Source organism: Sceloporus undulatus, chromosome 8 (genome assembly GCF_019175285.1).
Source record: "Sceloporus undulatus isolate JIND9_A2432 ecotype Alabama chromosome 8, SceUnd_v1.1, whole genome shotgun sequence".
In the NCBI taxonomy this organism is placed as follows: domain Eukaryota; kingdom Metazoa; phylum Chordata; class Lepidosauria; order Squamata; family Phrynosomatidae; genus Sceloporus; species Sceloporus undulatus.
In genome coordinates, this window is record NC_056529.1 from 30,334,947 (window position 1) to 30,351,780 (window position 16,834).

Consider the following 16,834-nt stretch of genomic DNA (forward strand, 5'->3'; position numbering starts at 1 on the left):
TATACCCATCTTATGCAATCAAACCCCCATTACTGTGGTTTTCCTATGTTGTCCCTCACAAAATGGTGACAGGTGTCATTTTATCCACCATTTTGAGAGGAACTACACAAGGAAGAAGTTTATTTGGATTTGCAGGATGTAAGGTCTGGGGGGGGGATGTGCCCCTGCCCCACCGCTACTTTTGGGAATATAGTCATGGGCTAGGCATGTTTGCTAAATGCATGTTTGTGGGTAGATTAAGGTTTAAGATTCTTAGACGATGGAATGATGCATGGTGAGTGTTTCTGTTTTCAGCCTAGGGCATCATACCCTTTTGGTATAATAAGGGGCATTCAAGATCCAGTTGCTGAGCGTCAACTGGGATCTAGGTTACAGGACTATGATTTTAAAGTATGTGATTTTCTACAATTCTCAAGGTTTTTCCAAATATAAAATTAATACGCTCTACTACAACCCTCTGGATGTTGATAAACTACTCCTTTCATCCTTCACCATTGGCTAAGTTGATTGGAATGAGTATGACAACAACGGAAGGGCTGTATTTTGCTCAGTTACGACAGTAAATCTCTGTTCAGGTTGTCTCTTTGATGCATGGGGCAGAATGAAATGGTAGCTTTCAAAAGTTTATTATACCACTTCAGCTTGTGGATGAACAATATTGTTTTTGCAAGAAGAAAGGTGGGACGTCATATTCTCACAGGGCTTATTGGTTTGCTTCTTAAGGAGTGGGTGAAACAAAAAGGGGGTTTCAAACTGCTCACCCTTCTAGGCTATTCTACCATTACATTCATACCTATCCTCAGGCTTGGTACCAATGTTAGACTCAGGATGTGGATGAGCATCCTATTCAGGATTTATGATAATGTAACTTTGAAGATTCAAATTTATGGAATATGATACCAAAAACCTACTTCCTAAGCTTAGTGTCACCATTAAGTTGAATATGACTTGAAGACAGGCAATAGAAAGAAAAAACACTTAATGTTGTGTGATGGGGTTATGCTCACATTGTGTACTGCCCTAAGACAATGGAGTTCTCACATCAGTGAATGTCACCACAGAGTTTCATCCCGAGTCAAATTCTAGGATAACTGTATCTCTTCAGTCATTTCGGTGTTTGCTGTTTCAGAAAAAAACAAAACAAATAAGATGCACTTTTGTAGAATTTATGTTTTTATTTTTGAGACTGGTATCTCTGTAAAGTCTCTCTGAACTAAATACTTGATGTCAGTTTAAAACAGCCATACGAGACTTCCATAGATATTTTGGGTCACATCAGATAACAGAGTATTTCATGCAGTCCATTAGCATACAAGAATAACAAACCTTCAAAGTCAATAATACACAGATATACAGTATATATGTACAGTTTACCTTACATTTAAATGTCAATAAGAAACGTTCTCCAAGAAAAAGAGAGAGAGAGAAATCGGGAGCTACATGTTAGTTTGCAGCATCTGGGCTTAAGAGGGCCAGTGCAAATACAGCCGCGGCCTCCTCCACACCAGTAGCCCACATCAGGAACACAAGCTTTCTAAGCCACAGGTGTGGCTAGCAAATGCGCCAATGTAAAGCTGAAAGAGAGATGAGGAACATGTTGAAATGCAATGCCCATCATCACTCACCATTGGCAGGGCTGGCTAGGCTGATGGAGAACCAAATGTTCCCCATCTCTACACTAAGACATGGTCACATCCAACAAGGAGAAAAGGGGGCACTGTACTGGAAACGGTATCTTCGTTTCCAAGGGTGGCTCTTGTAAACAGTTTGCAAAGCAACGTTAAAAGCAAGGCAACGTTACAATCGCACCAGAATCAAGACCAAGACCTTTCTTTCAAAAAGCGAATCGGAAAGATATGCACTACATTTTGTTTTAAAAAAATAAGCATCTTTGTTTAAAAATAGGAAGTATTCTAAATGCTGCTCGGTTTATGACGTTTTATATTTTGTACCGCAGACTTCAAGCCATCCCAAAGATTTAAGTGTGACGTTCCTAAGCAGTTTCTCTCACTTCTCAGATTCAGCACCTGCCAGGCCAGCTGAGCTTAAAGTGCTATTAAAACTCCCCCCTTCGAAACCCACAAGCCTGCAAGGCTGAAAAAGACGTCTTGGACAAAAGGTAGCCAGGTCAAGAGGCACATTCGGCTTAATTTCTCTACTCTCGTTGTGGGAAAAGATAGATAAAGAGAATGAGTGCACTGACTCTTCTTTAGAAGTGTCACCAACTTTGGAAACTTGTGTTTAGGAGGACCCAGAGTCGCCACCAAAGGGAAGCAGCTTGCCTCCTATGTATAGACTTCTGTGCTAAAAACCTTGGGCTGTCTTCTGTTTTATCTGCTGAACAAGGTCCTCACTAGGACATGCTGCACACACTCCAAGCAAAGAATGTGAATAGCACAGGAGTAGATGCACCCTCCTGCATAACTCCTTCTCAAATAACATCCCAGCTGCGCTCTGCCTTTGGGGTGCAGATTAATAAAACTACTCCTCCATGTGAACAAAGGAGAGACTGGAGTGGAGAAATTGACCTCTTCGTAAAGGTAGTACCTCAAGCACCAAAACTTTCACAAGCCATTCTGGCAAGTCATCTACTTTCTTTTCTGGCCTAAAGGCCAGTGGAAGTTTTGGCTAAAGTTTTAATCTCTAGTAATACTGTTACAAACATCTGCAGGCTTTCTATATACATCAAGGAAAAGTGCTACTCTTCAATTTAGCAGAAGCTTTCAGAACACCATATACTTACTCTGTTTACATGTTCTTCACGGATATAAATTTTAAGTGGATGAGTTAGAAACACCAGTAATTCTTCCCTCGTTCATGTTTGTCTGATATAATCTCTTACCTCCTGTTTGAGAAAGAGCTGGACAAAAGCACTTATATTTTTTTGCAAAGATTACTTTTTGAATTGCCAGAATTGTAGGGTGAAATCCTACAATTGGCCAAAATTGATTAGCTCCTGCTCATGTAGGAATGTGTCTACCAAGGGAACTCAAACTTGAATATGCCTCAGAAAGTGGGTGCTGTGGAATCCGAAATGCCATACACAAACATACACAGCAAAGGGACAAAAGGAAGGGAAAGCACTTGTGAAAAGACCCTATCCATCAGAAAATGTATGTAATATTCTAAGTAGGATGACTAGAGTAAGGGAAAACAATACTCCATCTTTGTATCTTGTTCATGGTAAAGCTGACACAGTAAACAAACCTTGGACAGAAAGAAGTTTCTCCATCTGCATTAATGTGCTATGTGTTTTTTTCTTCTTTTTTAATGCAGCCTTTCTTCTCCTTCCTCTACTCCTTGCAATCTTTCCAAAAGGTTCTCCAGAAACAAATGTCAGTTGGGGCAGGGTGAGTGTTGGAGACCTGGGAAGAGATTGCGGCCACAGAAAAACAACACCCCGCATAAGGAACTCTGGATGGGGAGGGGTGCGTTGGGAATGTGTAGAGCTAGAGTGAATGGAGCAGGTGGCTGAGAATAGCTGGTTACAGAGGAGAATGCTGTAAAAGATGGGACAGTTAACACTTCACCAAGAGAGGAAGAAAGATCACACCAGAGACAAACCTTGCCTACAAGTTGAAAGTGATGGTCTACAAGAGTAGAAGATCTCAGCCTTGTGAGAGGGAACTGTGGAAAGAGATAAATACAAAGTCCACAGCTTCATGTATTTCCATAAGTGGATCTCTCAACTCTTTTAAAAAACACTTCAACACACTCTGGTGCTTTCTTGAACCCAATGCTACCTTTTTGGAGGACATCCATGATGCTCCTGGGCTCCATCAGCATTAGCACTCAGAGAACTGAGCTCACTGTTATTACGTAGGAAACTATTCTCTTCCAGAGGCTGTGACAAAAATATGTATGCTCATGCCTGAAGGAAACAGTGTGAAACTTCTTGCCAAACCTATGGAAAGACAGTAGTTAGAGCCCCAGGGAAAGAAACATTGGAAATACATACAGCAAAGTAAGAAGGGGAAAGAGGATTAGGAAGATCATCCCGGAAAAAAGAGGGAGACTAGGATAGAGATCCAGCAGCTGCACAAGGACTGGTTCTAAAACTTTCAACATCCTGATTTATTTTCCTGGTTTGTTACCCAACATTATATCAGAGTTCCTTTGTTTTATATAATGGGGAGCTCTGCTTTAATACAACACACAATCTTTGGATGACAAAACCATGAGACAAATGGGAAGAATAGGGTCACTGCTCATTCACAGCACCATAAAGCATAGTTGAGGATGTCAAAAGATGGTTCAAATGCATCATGTAATGCTCAGCTGGCTATCACAAGCGACTGTCCGCTGACATCTTCATTAATAAAAAGCTAAAAACCAGAGATGATTCAGAAGAGTCTGCAAAATGCAGTCTAAGAACACAGGTATTTCTGGTCACTTCCATGCTCTTCTCTCATCACTAGCAAAATAATGGATTCTTAATCTTTCTTATTTACAACACACTTTAATATTTACACAGCAGGGAAGTGGAGGTTAGAAGAAAAAACTCACATTTGTAAATGGATATAAATGAGGGGATCAACCACAGCTGATGGTTTCTGAAGAACAACTCTGTGGCATTCTGCACACATGGGCAGGAAAGATGCCATTAAAGCAATGTTGTCTCTTAGGGGATGAAATTAAACTGTTGTGTGTCTTCACAAACATATAAAACAGTGAATGATACCAGACATAGCTCAGATTTGGAAAAGACATTTCAGGCTAACATCTGGAGAAGAGAAACAGTACATTTCCAAGGCATCTAAGAACCCGAGATAAGCTACACTGATACTGCTGAAGCTCATGTTTATAGCCTTTTCATCTTTGGGAGTTTCATGTTTTCAGTACATGGCCAGCTGTTTAGGAGAAGAAGGTCTGTTAATCATATAGCTGCCAGACTAGCCGACTCTAGATGAAAGCACCACAGACTGGATGTGAGCTGTATACAAAATCATCTAGGCTCAAAAGGCCTCTGCATTGCAAAAGGTAAGTCGGATTTTAACAACGGAGAGCAAAAGACATCTGCAACCAGGGAAGGAAACGGGGACTGGCTTGCTAGTTGTGAATGCTAGATTCAGCAATGGGTCACAGTCCTGAGCAAAGGCCTCAAAGAACAAGAGGGAGAGATTACATATCCAGTTCAACAACACTGCCACACATAAAACAGCACGTACTTCTTCCAAGTGTAAAGTTCACCTAAAGATCTGTCCATGTGCTTGAAGCTTCTTCCAGCATTTCATGGTATATTCATCAATGGTCACAGAAAGTGTATATGCTGTAGGAAAGTGACTACATTTCTAATATAGGTCTTGTTTTCTTTGAACTTTACCTTGGCTTAATGAAGTATTAGCTTAGGTGCTTAGCTTAGCCTTAGCTGGGTCCACAGGATTCCAATGTTAGTGTTATTTTTTATTAGCAATTCTTCTCTTCCTGGTTGCCAACATATCGTAAAAGGGATCCTTGCTGATACTTGCTCTATAAAAGAAAGGAGACATCACCTAGTTTTCCATGTGAACACTTGTTAGGCGTATTCTACCGCAAAACAGAAGAACAGGAATCACCCGGAACAGATATTATTCCAGCAGAATTGCTACAATCCACACAAACAGAATGAACTTTAGTGATAACTAAAATATACCAACAAATATGGAAATTAATAATAATAATAATAATAATAATAATAATAATAATATATACCGCTATTCCAAAGATCATAGCGGTGAACAGCAAGTAAGCTAATGAGCAAGTAAGCTAATTTGCCCCAACAGTCTGGGTACTCATTTTAGCTCCCTCCTCGGAAGGATGCACGCCTGAGTCGAGCTTGGGCCCTTTTGCTGGTCTTGAACTCGCAACCTTGTGGTTTTGAGTGAATGGCTGCTGTACAGGCATTTAACCACTGCGTCACCAGGGCTCCATTATGTGCTTTCTATGATGCTCCCAGTTCAATGGATCTTTTCAACATCAGAGTATGGTCCCTTGCTGCTAATTTGCTTCTCATTTATCTTTTTTTCTGATGTCTTTACTTATTATTTACTATTTTGCATTTGTTCTATCTATTGGTGGAAATGAAGAACTCAATAAGCTTACAATATTTATTAAAACTTAATTTCCCCCCTCAGAAATCAGTTGTAAATTTCCCACCTTAATACTGCTACCTTCTCTTTTGCTTATGAAGGAGAAAATAATTCCCCTATTAATTTGGTACAGACTTCTCACTGCCTAAAGTGGCAGACGCTCACTAGACCAGATGGCCTTAGTAGCCTCTATGTGAGGCTGGATTCATGGTGCATTAAACACAAGGAAATATTGAGTTTGATGCCAGGCAGTGTTCCATGAAGCTCAGGCAGGGAGCCTTTAAGATAGGTTGCAACAGGTTTTGCTGATCACCTCATAGGAAGAACTCACTTGATTGATTTGATCCACTCTTCTTTTTCTTCTGGAGTGGGAGCAGATATCCTGTAAACCACATGGTTGCCTTCTACAACTCTGCCATCTGCTTCAGTCTTGCAAGCTTTAATGACTTGTCCTTTATGGCTGGGGTTATACAGTTCAAAACAATTCTAAGGGTCAGAAAACAAACTGGTATTGGGACATGGCACCCTACCACTTGCACCAACTTCACAGGTTTACACATTTTGTATAAAAATGTACAAACTACGACCGGCCTGCTTCCCTAGCTGATGTGATACAGAACAGACATGCAACGTGAGTTTCTTTTGTCAGTTTATTTACTTGTTAATGTATATACCTTTCTATTAAAATAATAACCAGAGTGGCTTACAAGAATCTGTAGGGTTTGTATCTATAGGGTTTGTTTTGAACCACCACCACCCCATCCTCCCACAGAGGCCAAATTCTGTGAGATTTCAAGTCCCATTCTCCTCAATTGCAGCGTGACATTTGTGCAACCATGTTGGTGCACCCCACCATTGAGAAGAATGGGACAGGGCCATCTATGGATGCTCCAATCCACAGATGGTAAGCCTGTGGAAAGGAAGATCCAGCTATAATTTAAATCGCTAAATTTTATATAAGGCGACATTATACCAAGGACACAAGTCACACACTTTCCCATTACAATTGCTACTTAAATCAACTGGCTCATTTAAACCAGCCATCTCAAACCTGGCAGCCTTCAGATATGTTGAACCAAGGCCCCCTGCAACCCCTGCCATGCTAGAATGGGAGTTACTGGCGATCATACTGTTGAGGCATTAAGTTAGTGTGACACTGGGTTATAGTGGTGGTTATACTTTTAACACACTTGAATGAAGAGGTACCCACTTCTCTCTGACTCAAATCAATTGCTGATCTGCCCAGAGTACAACAGGCCAGCATAAAGACCAGTCCAATATACAGACACAGTTCTGCTCTCCACCCCAACCAAGGTGTTAGAGCCATATAAATATGCCGCCAGATGCTGATGTCTTACAAGATCTCTGCCATAATCATAACACATCCAGAAGGCACTAGGTTGGAGTAAGGTGTTTTGAAGGACCAAGAGTGGTTTAAGATCACAGTTGTACACTTGAAAAGTTTCTTTCCATTTTAACTGAGCGTAACAAAGGAAAAAGTCTTACTGGTTTTCTTGGATCCTCTACTTCTCTTATGCTGAGATTTTCCAAGGGTATAATACCTCTGGGTTCTTTGTCCTAGAAGTCCAGGGGGAAAAAACATTTAGTAAACAGCTTGGGGTTATTTGGAACTAAAAGTAGAAAATATGAGTTGCTTTATGACCTACTCACTGTTGTGTATTCAAAATAATACAGGCAATTATCTGTCAGTATAAACCATCGTCTTTTCCACGTTTTCACTCTTCCACCTGTAAGACAGAAAGGCATCCCCAAGTTATATCAGCTCCATCCCAGGGCTCTATGCACTGGGCAAAAAAGTTAGGTTGGTTACCTTGTTATGTCATTAAATTGTTAAGGCTTGCCAAAAAGACTGTTTAGGTAGAAAATGGACATATGAGCCAAGGTTAAATGAACACTGGGATTACTGTAAATCTCCTTCTGATCCTAAGACTATATTACAGTGTGAAGTTCATCCTTTTTGGGTGCTTCTAGACACAGGGTTCCTGGTGTTAGTAATAAAGGATGACAGCACAATAAACGCCTCAGAGGCATCTTCAGCTGAACAGTGAGATAAAAACAATCTTTCACAAAAATAAATCTTCACCACTCCATCCAAAATGGAATTTTCTGCCTCGCTCTTCTCCACATCACTATGATCAAGAGCTCATCTTGTTTTCAAATGAAAGATACAAAGATGCATTCTCTGCATTTCAAACACATTTTCAGAACAGACAGAGCCCATTTCCAAAAGCCCTTGCTTCAGGAGACCAAAGGTGGAACATTCAGCCTGATAATGCCATCTTTTGTGTTGTTGGTTATACCTTGTGCTACATGGATGATACCATAAATCCAACCACTTACTCCAGGTGCAGAATGTGCCCCACCTTGGGAAGAAGCATTTCTGACACCATGCGTATTGCATCACACGAGAGAGCTAGGTATTGATACATACCACACATACCTTGAGTCACCTTATTTCCATAGCCTTTTCATTTCTTTTGGGAGTGAGACGGATCAAAGATATAGGTCAAGCCCCACAAATTTTAATGCCTGAATTGCTACCTACTCTACATATGTGATACTGGTTATGCTGCCTGGCTTATGGCTATATCTGCATGATGTCTGTCATGCCCATTCCTAAGTCCTGGGCCAATACTCAACCACACAGATGATGATGCCTCTAAACTGAAAGTCTCAATCAGTCCATATTCTGTTTATCATAAGACAACAGATCTCTCTTGTGTTAACAGACAGGGATTTAGGGAATGCCTCTCATGCTCCCTTTAAACAAATGCGCAGAGGAATCTTCCCTCATCAGGTAACTTTGGAAGATACAGGAAACATCAGAGAGAATACGAACATGAAATCTAACTCCTTGGAAGAATGCATGAGATGGCCACTTTTAAAATGGCTCTGAAGCTTTATTAATTCATTTATTGTAAAGAGGTATACACAGTTTTATAATCTTGTTGTGAACTGCTCTGAGTAAGTGTGTTTGGAGAAAGGCAGGATCAGCCAATTCATACATAAATAAGCAAGCAACCTGAAATATGCAATAAATTTACTTTAAAAAAGATTAAAATGCACAAATCTGTAATCCTATGCAGCTTTACCTGGGAGTATGATCCACTGAACAAAGCAGAAATGATTCTGAGTAACATGGGCAGGGGCCCACTATTGTAACCGCAATCCTATACACATTTATTTGGGAGTAACCTCAAGTGGTTCCTCTAGGAATCTCTAGGTCCTCCAGTGCAACTCTACTAGAAGGTGGCCATAGAGTTGTGCTGGAGAACCCAGAGGTTCCTACAGAAAACACTTCTCTGGGCATTTGGAGAGGCAATGCCCACATTTTGCCCTCCTCCTATATCCAACTCATGATTAATACAGCAGTATGCTCAATTTTAGATTACCGCCTTAACAACAAGAGCTACTCCCTTGGATCTGCCCTATGGATCACTAACCAATTAGAAGTGGAGTGCCACACCAGGCAGAAATATGTACCAGAAGATCAAAGAGAATTATAGATCCCTGGCTGCATAATAAGCAGGTAGTTAAAGCGTTAAGAAGTAAATGACCTCAGAAATGCATGTCCTCCCTTGGAAAAGTCCAGCAAATTGCTTCTTTTGTGTTCAGAATGCCTTGTTAAGTACCATAAAAAAAGAGAAAGAAATAGAGATATGACTATGCTGCCCCAGTATCTCTGCAGTTAAAGGGATTTTAGAGTTGCATCATCCATTTACTCACTATTTAATCTCATTAACCTTCACTCTGAGCACAGCTGATCTTGTTACTGAACAACACTGCAAACTTCAGGCTCTCATTAAACAGTACGGTTCACCCAAGGATTAATCATCTTAAATCAATCACGTTGTTCAATCCAGGGCAGGGACATAAAAGCATTGCAGCTCTTACTCACTCTAGAAAGCTTTGCATTCATGTGCTTGTCACTGGTGGGGGTTTTTTAAAACAAAAAACACCTCTTAAATACAGAACAATTGCAGGAATATGCTGGATATCCTGTAGTTTTTAATCAGGTGGCCTGCAATGTAAACTCACAAAGCTGAAGGTTGCACTGTGTCCAATACAATTTTTAATTCTAACAGAAAGAAAGAAAGAAAGAAAGAACCTAGAGGGACACCCCAATGCTGTTCTTTTACAACAGTCTGATATCCTTCTAGTTTTTTGCCACACACAAATCTAAGTTTCATACGATTAAAAGGAAAAAACCCAATTCTCTATCATGTGTCCAAATGCATCTGAGGAAGCAGACTTAAGTCTACAAAAGCTCACGCTTCCAACTTCTTTCTTTCAGTTAGACTCAAAGGTGCTACAAGATCTCTCTACATACCAATTATTTATGTTAGGTGTAGTAAAATGGCAGAAGGAGAAGTGGGACAAGATCCAGAACCTGTTATAGTCAAGATGGTGGTGATGCTTTAGGAGGCAACTGACTGAATGCATTGCTACTACAGATGTTGCTCCACATCAAGCACAGAACTGCCCTGTGGCTCCTCCTTGAAGCCCTTCACTCTGCAACTATCAAAGATGCATGTTTCGAGTCGGTACAGAGACATGGAACCTACACTGTGGATGCTTGTGTACAACATGGAGTGACCCCAAACAATTTAAGGGAAGCCTAAAACAAGCCCTAATTTTCAATGATTATTGTAGATGTAAAGATGATGCTCCAAATACAGCCTTTCCCAACCTGGTGCTCTCAAGGCCTATTGGATTGCAACTCCCATTATATCCAGCCAGCTTCCAGCATCACCATCAGGTTGGGGAGAGGCAGGCATAATAGAAGACTTCAGTAAAAGCTTCAGAGAAGTCAGAAACAGATACCAGAATCGTATTTACTTCCTGAGTGCAAGAGGAAATAATTAAAGCCAGACCTTGGCTATTTACAACAAATTCCTTAGTGCCAGACAGTTTAACTGAGCAACTGCCAGCAGACACTGTTATTAAAAGAAGGAAAAATGTAGCCCAGAAGAATCACATCCTGGGATCTGTCGCCTGTGAGATCTTTGTCCAGCTGTAAAGTCTGCTAGAAAGGACATGAAGCAGGGATTTTATTTCAACCACCACCCCCTCAGTTGGCCCACAATTAATCCTTATGCAATGCCTGAAAAGTAACCCAAAATAAACTCATGTCTGAATCTGTTAGAAAGCTCTTTGGTTAGCTTTCCCGGCCAGCAGTTTCCTTGCAATGCACACTTTTCAATTGTCACACATATAGAGGCAACTGATCTGGAGTAGCTTGTAAAACTAGAGGCTGAACGAATGCGCTTTCATGAAAATGGATGTGCACTGATTCAAAAGTTCTTTCTTGGTTTTGGAAATGAGGAGATCTGTTTACTGGAATACAAAATTCAGCCTGACATTAAAATCCTCTCCTTGGGATGTTAGGAAGTATCCCAGGTCCTCCTGCCCAGCCCTGAGGCTGCAAGAGGTCTTTTCTCCACAGAAAGAGGAGACGGGAAGAAAGCCCTGAACCACATGGCTTTTCTGTGTTTATGCCATAACTTTACTGGTTGTTATTTGGAGGATAGGAGCATTTCAGCTAATACAGTCATTTCCAAAACAACCTTTTGCAAGTGGCCATATTATGAAGACATGCTGGCGAAGGGAGGATGAGCTTCTTTTAAAATTGCATACATTCTTCTAAAGTGCCTGCTTGCCTTACTCCTTAAAGCAAGGATGGGCAAAGTGCAGCCAAGGGTCTGCAGATGAATCCTCAGGCCATTCTTGCATCCTTTGGGCCCCAAACTCCCCACCAAAATATTGTTTTGGCAGCAAAAAGAAAGAAAAAAAATTACTACTTCCTTCAACATGGATGTGAGGAAAAGAAATTCCTTTTCATACTTCTTTTAGGGCTATGTAACAGAAAATGGAGAGATCTCTGTGCCTGTCCAACATGTTGTTGTCACAATTCCCTCTGATGCTGCCTCTCTTGTGCTCCCTGATCCAAGACATGGAGTGACAGAGAATCTGTCATCATTGCTGGAGCAAGGAAGAAGAGCAAGGCTATCTCCCTAGGGCTTACAGGTGTAAGGAAAACAACAAATGTTGGTGGCAGAGAGCAGACAGGAGGTGGGTAGGCAACTACTCCCCCTCAGTAATTGCAAACAAGATTTACACAGGGGAATACAAACACCGGGTTTCCAACTAACTTTTCAATTTAAAAAGCTTGAAGGGAAGTTCAATACAGTTTCCTCTGCCATCCCTTTGATACAACAGTAAACAAAAGGTGCCCCTTGAGACTGATTGGGGTTAGGCCTTTAGATCAGTAGTTTTAAATTCAATCAGAAACCTGTTTAAAATCTACTGATAACTCCCCAAAAATGCATGCTCTTTGGTGCTGCCCATCCCATCAAGGCCATATTTGTAAGGAAGCCACCTACATTTCAAAAGAGCCTGAGCTGAGTCAGTACTATTTGATCCTGAAACACTGACAGACTGGCAGCACTTTTGGGATGTGACCGACTTTGGAGATCTCTGACTGTTCTCAATAAATTCTTTGGTACACACATGAAAATAAGCATGGAGCAAACAGACTCCTGGGTTTATAAAGGAGTTGTGATGAAAATGCATACAGAAAGAAGGAAGAGGGCTCTGACACCCTGGAAGACAACCCTTACTTTGAGAAGGCAACATTTCTGAAGCACATTAAGTCTGTAATATTGTGTCAAGAAGCCATTTTTTCAGATGTATTGTCAGTGAAATGGTCCCAGAGTTTTTATTCCAATACAACACTTGGCTTTCACTATTTGTGTAAAACGTCTCTCTGTTTGAACAGCCATCCATAACTCTTTCCACTTGCTAATTTAACAAGCTCCAGTCTGGCTATGTTCTGAGAGAGAGATATATATATGGACCCCAACTATTCATTTGATTATTTTAGTGTTAGAGTAGCTCTGCAGAACTCATGTTTAACCAAACAGGAATCAAGTGCAGGAGGGAAAAGAACAGTTACTTGATCAGAAACAATAAAGAATCTACTAAACAGTGACATGTTTATTGGCCAACCAAAATGCATTGTGCAAGCTTTTGGTGGATTTTTGATTGAATTTGCTAAATGGCCAGCATGGCTACTCCTGGATGTTTTCTTGATCAGGAACACGAACTGAGTATTTCAGATTATACATAACATGAAGAAAGAAAGTACACCACGCCTGTTTGCTCATTCTACAGAGTTCAAGGTGCACTGAACTAGAACTGAGTGTCAAGGTGGCTAGCAACTACAGTTGGCCCTTCGTATCCGCGGATTCCTTATCCACAGATTCAACCATCTACAGCTTGAAATGTTTAAAATATATTGATTCCAAAAAGTAAACTTTGATTTTTCCATTTTGTCTAAGGGAACACCATTTCACTATGCCATTGTATTTACTGGGACCTGAGCATCCACGGATTTTGGTATCCACGGGGGGAAGGGGGGTCCTGGAACCAAACCTCAGCAGATACCAAGGGCCTACTGTAATGTGAAACGCTGATAGCAGCTGGAGAAACAGGTAATGTTTGGGACACTTATACATGAGTGGAATTCAACTGGCTTCACCCATCCAAAGTTAGTGATATTAAGTGACAAATGGTATTCCGACAAATGCTCAAATAAAAGAAAGTGAGCAAACAGAAGGAGGAAGGGGGGAAATAAGGTAAAATTAAAGAGAGAACAAGCAACAGAACAAGAGAGGGGCTAGAAAGCCATTGGGTACATACCTCCTAATGCAGAATAAGCAGAGACAGCCAGTCACAGAACAGAAAGGTGATAGTTCATAGGCCAAAAGGAAAACAAGAAGGCACGTTTAAACCACTCATTTACAAAATCATAGCCAAAAGTCAAACCAACAGAAATTCACAAATATGGGGGGAGGAGGAGTACTAAAGACAGACAGGAATAACCTTTGGAACAGAGAGGAGCACTTCATTGGTGTGTATGAGCGAGAAACTCCTTATGGAAACCTCTTATAACAGCACTCTTTGGCATGGTCTAAAGTGAATGGAATGGTTATTTATTGGTTTTTGGTATTTCCAAAAAGGATGGGGATCTCTTTTCATTGAGAGGCTCAGTCCTCAAATGCCAGAAATCAAACACCGCTCTAAACTGCAAATTCGGAAGGGGGTATAAAAATAATAGAAAAGAATATGTAAACTGGTCAGCAATATTTTCATGGTGAATATTTTGATCAGAAACGAACACTAATTCCAATGCATTCAGTTTTCACCAGAACAGGTGCAGGGGACAAAGCACAGATTAATACAGAAAACAACGGGGGAAATTATCCACCTACTGACCTAATTTCAGCAGCCAACCTTCTCGGTCTGGGTTAAAAAACGTATGGGTTAAATCGTTCCCGTCATCTTCTGGAATTTTAAAGGGCTCATTTTTAATGCTTTCATATAAATTCTGAAAGAAAACAGGGGGGAAAAGTTTAACACCACTGCTGGGCCTGCAAGACACGGCCAACAGATTCAGTTGAAAGTCCTCAAAGAGTTAGTTCTTTTCAGAGAAACAATCTGTATGTATTTCCAAAAGCAATTCCTACTTTTCTTGGGCAGGAAATGGAAACATTAAGCTGATTGCATGATTTGTTCAATACACAGTTACAAAACAGTCAAAATGTGAAAGCATGGTTTGGGTCACAATCTGCAAACATATCTACTCATTCAAAACATACCAGGAAAACATGGAAACCAAATGGCTGTATGACATTCTCAGGGTTACAAGTATATACTTTACAGTAAAACAGAAGATCTCTTTTCTAAAAATAAAATATTTGCTTTGAAGAGCTGCAGGAAGAAGCATCTGCCTATGAAACAGCCAGTTCCATCAGAAAAGACAGGTAAGCATCTTGCCAGATTGAGAACGGAAAAAACAACCCTTAAATAAATAAATAAGATGCAAAACCCATAGATCATCCAGTTGAATGATATGAGAGAATACTATGAAATGTTGCTTATTATTTAAAAGCTTTTCAATAATACATCTAAATTCATTAGCACTCTGAGACTTTGTGGACTTCATACATGGAGGTGGAAAGCAAAGGACAGGCCTCTTTGGTAACCATGATAGGTAAATCCACAGTTTAGTACTGGAAGCATTTGCTAATCTTGAAAACCCGGGTGTGCATTAGGGCAAAGGGCCATAGCTCTATGGTACAGCGAACATGATCTGCATACAGAAAATTTAAAATGCCAGATCTAAACCCTAGCATTTCCAGATGGCATTCTGAATTCCTATGTGCCACAGTCAACAGCCAAGCTTAGAAATGTTATTTTTTATTACAAGAATCCTCCAGCCATCAGGGAGTTATAGTCAATAGTCAACTGTGTGGAGGAATGGGGGACTATCACAGTTCAAAGGCCTTTGCATGTATAAAAGTGTTCAATGTATTAAATATGGCACTCAGAGCCCTCTCTGTGGGCACATGTGCTGTTGCTCCGGTACAGAGTTTGCCAGAGTTTGTTACTAGAAAGCCAGAGGGACATGGCACTTTGGGTTGCAGTTTGGGCACTTGGCCTCTAAAAGGTTCACCATCACTGGGCTAGATCTTAGGCTGGGAGACATGGGCTACATTTTCTACAAGGTCCTAAAGCTTGATGGGTGTCACACAGCTGTAGACTAGTTGACCTTGTAGTGTTTTAATTAAGAGGGGGAAATAGCAATGAGCTCTGAACGATGGATGGTGGTTGTTCTTACCAAAAGCTCTCCCACTATAGAAATCTATTGCCACAAACTGTACATCCTATTGTGCTGAGTCATATAGAGATTAGTGCTGGAACTGAAACTTGTACAGTACTCACTGGGTGAAGATCAAAGCAAGAAGTCTTTGGCACACTTGCCATTTTAAAACTAGCTTACCCGTAGTAATTCTTCTGGGAGGTCCCCACCTTCATTAATCCCTCGATTCATAGATATAAATCGCTCCACTGTTGGTTTGTCTCTTACATTGTGGTTGTGAAGGCTAGTGTTTAACATAATGATTGCAAAAGATAGCACATAGCATGTATCTGAAATGCAATATTAAAGCAGAATTATTAGTCTTCACTGTTCCTTGTAAAACCAGCCCAGAGCTAGTTATGAATAAATATGCAAGGTCATAAGAAACATTCTAATTTCATAAACCGCACGCACGCACATGCACACAGTGAGAATCTATACTTTAGACTGTAAACGTTCAAAAGCAGGGAACTTAGACTGAGTATCTACAATTATTTGTTGGTTTTGTTACAGAATAGTATGTGAAAAACACTTAGCAATTATTCTCAACTTCGTCTTACTTAGTATTAGTTAAACATCATACAAAGGCAAACGAAACTACATATTACATGTGAGATGAACATTTGTGAGATGAAGATCCCATTCAAGTCTTCTCTTGAAAAAACGTGGTCTCTAGGAGTCCGAATTAGCAGTACTGTACTGAGAAAGATCCTTGACTTCATGTTTTATTTTCCCTTTGTATGCTCCAGATAAATCTGTTTCATTATCTTTAGAAGATTACAAATCTGAATTGGAAGCTGGTTTCCAATCCAGGTTTAAAAGTTAAACATAAACCATAGTTTGCCATTTCAGATATAACTGGCTTGCACCAAAGAGGAATTAACAAATGAATCAGAGCATGCACGAGAAGCCAGTTTGTGATCATGTTGCTTTTCATTATTTGGCATTACATCTGAACTGAGTCAATGTTTATTAGCCCTGTATATCCCTTTTCATTTAAATGTATTTAAAATATTTGCACGCTAGAGCCAGCATGGAGTAG

The 16,834-nt window shown here is 40.4% G+C and overlaps 1 protein-coding gene across 4 annotated transcripts in view; it reads right to left on the reverse strand.

The window, feature by feature from the left end:
• Window positions 1–1,160: 1,160 nt before the first annotated feature.
• The window catches only part of CYTH3 (cytohesin 3), a 51,143-nt gene continuing 35,469 nt past the window's right edge, over window positions 1,161–16,834 (reverse strand). For all 4 annotated transcript variants that reach the window (XM_042437628.1, XM_042437630.1, XM_042437629.1 and 1 more), the window contains exons 8-13: window positions 15,934–16,082; window positions 14,367–14,478; window positions 7,740–7,816; window positions 7,575–7,646; window positions 6,400–6,554; window positions 1,161–5,469 (exon numbers count right to left, since the gene is read on the reverse strand). In XM_042437628.1, coding sequence (XP_042293562.1) covers window positions 5,397–5,469; window positions 6,400–6,554; window positions 7,575–7,646; window positions 7,740–7,816; window positions 14,367–14,478; window positions 15,934–16,082 — 638 coding nt within the window. In that variant the 3' untranslated portion in view covers window positions 1,161–5,396. The remainder of the gene's footprint in view (window positions 5,470–6,399; window positions 6,555–7,574; window positions 7,647–7,739; window positions 7,817–14,366; window positions 14,479–15,933; window positions 16,083–16,834) is intronic.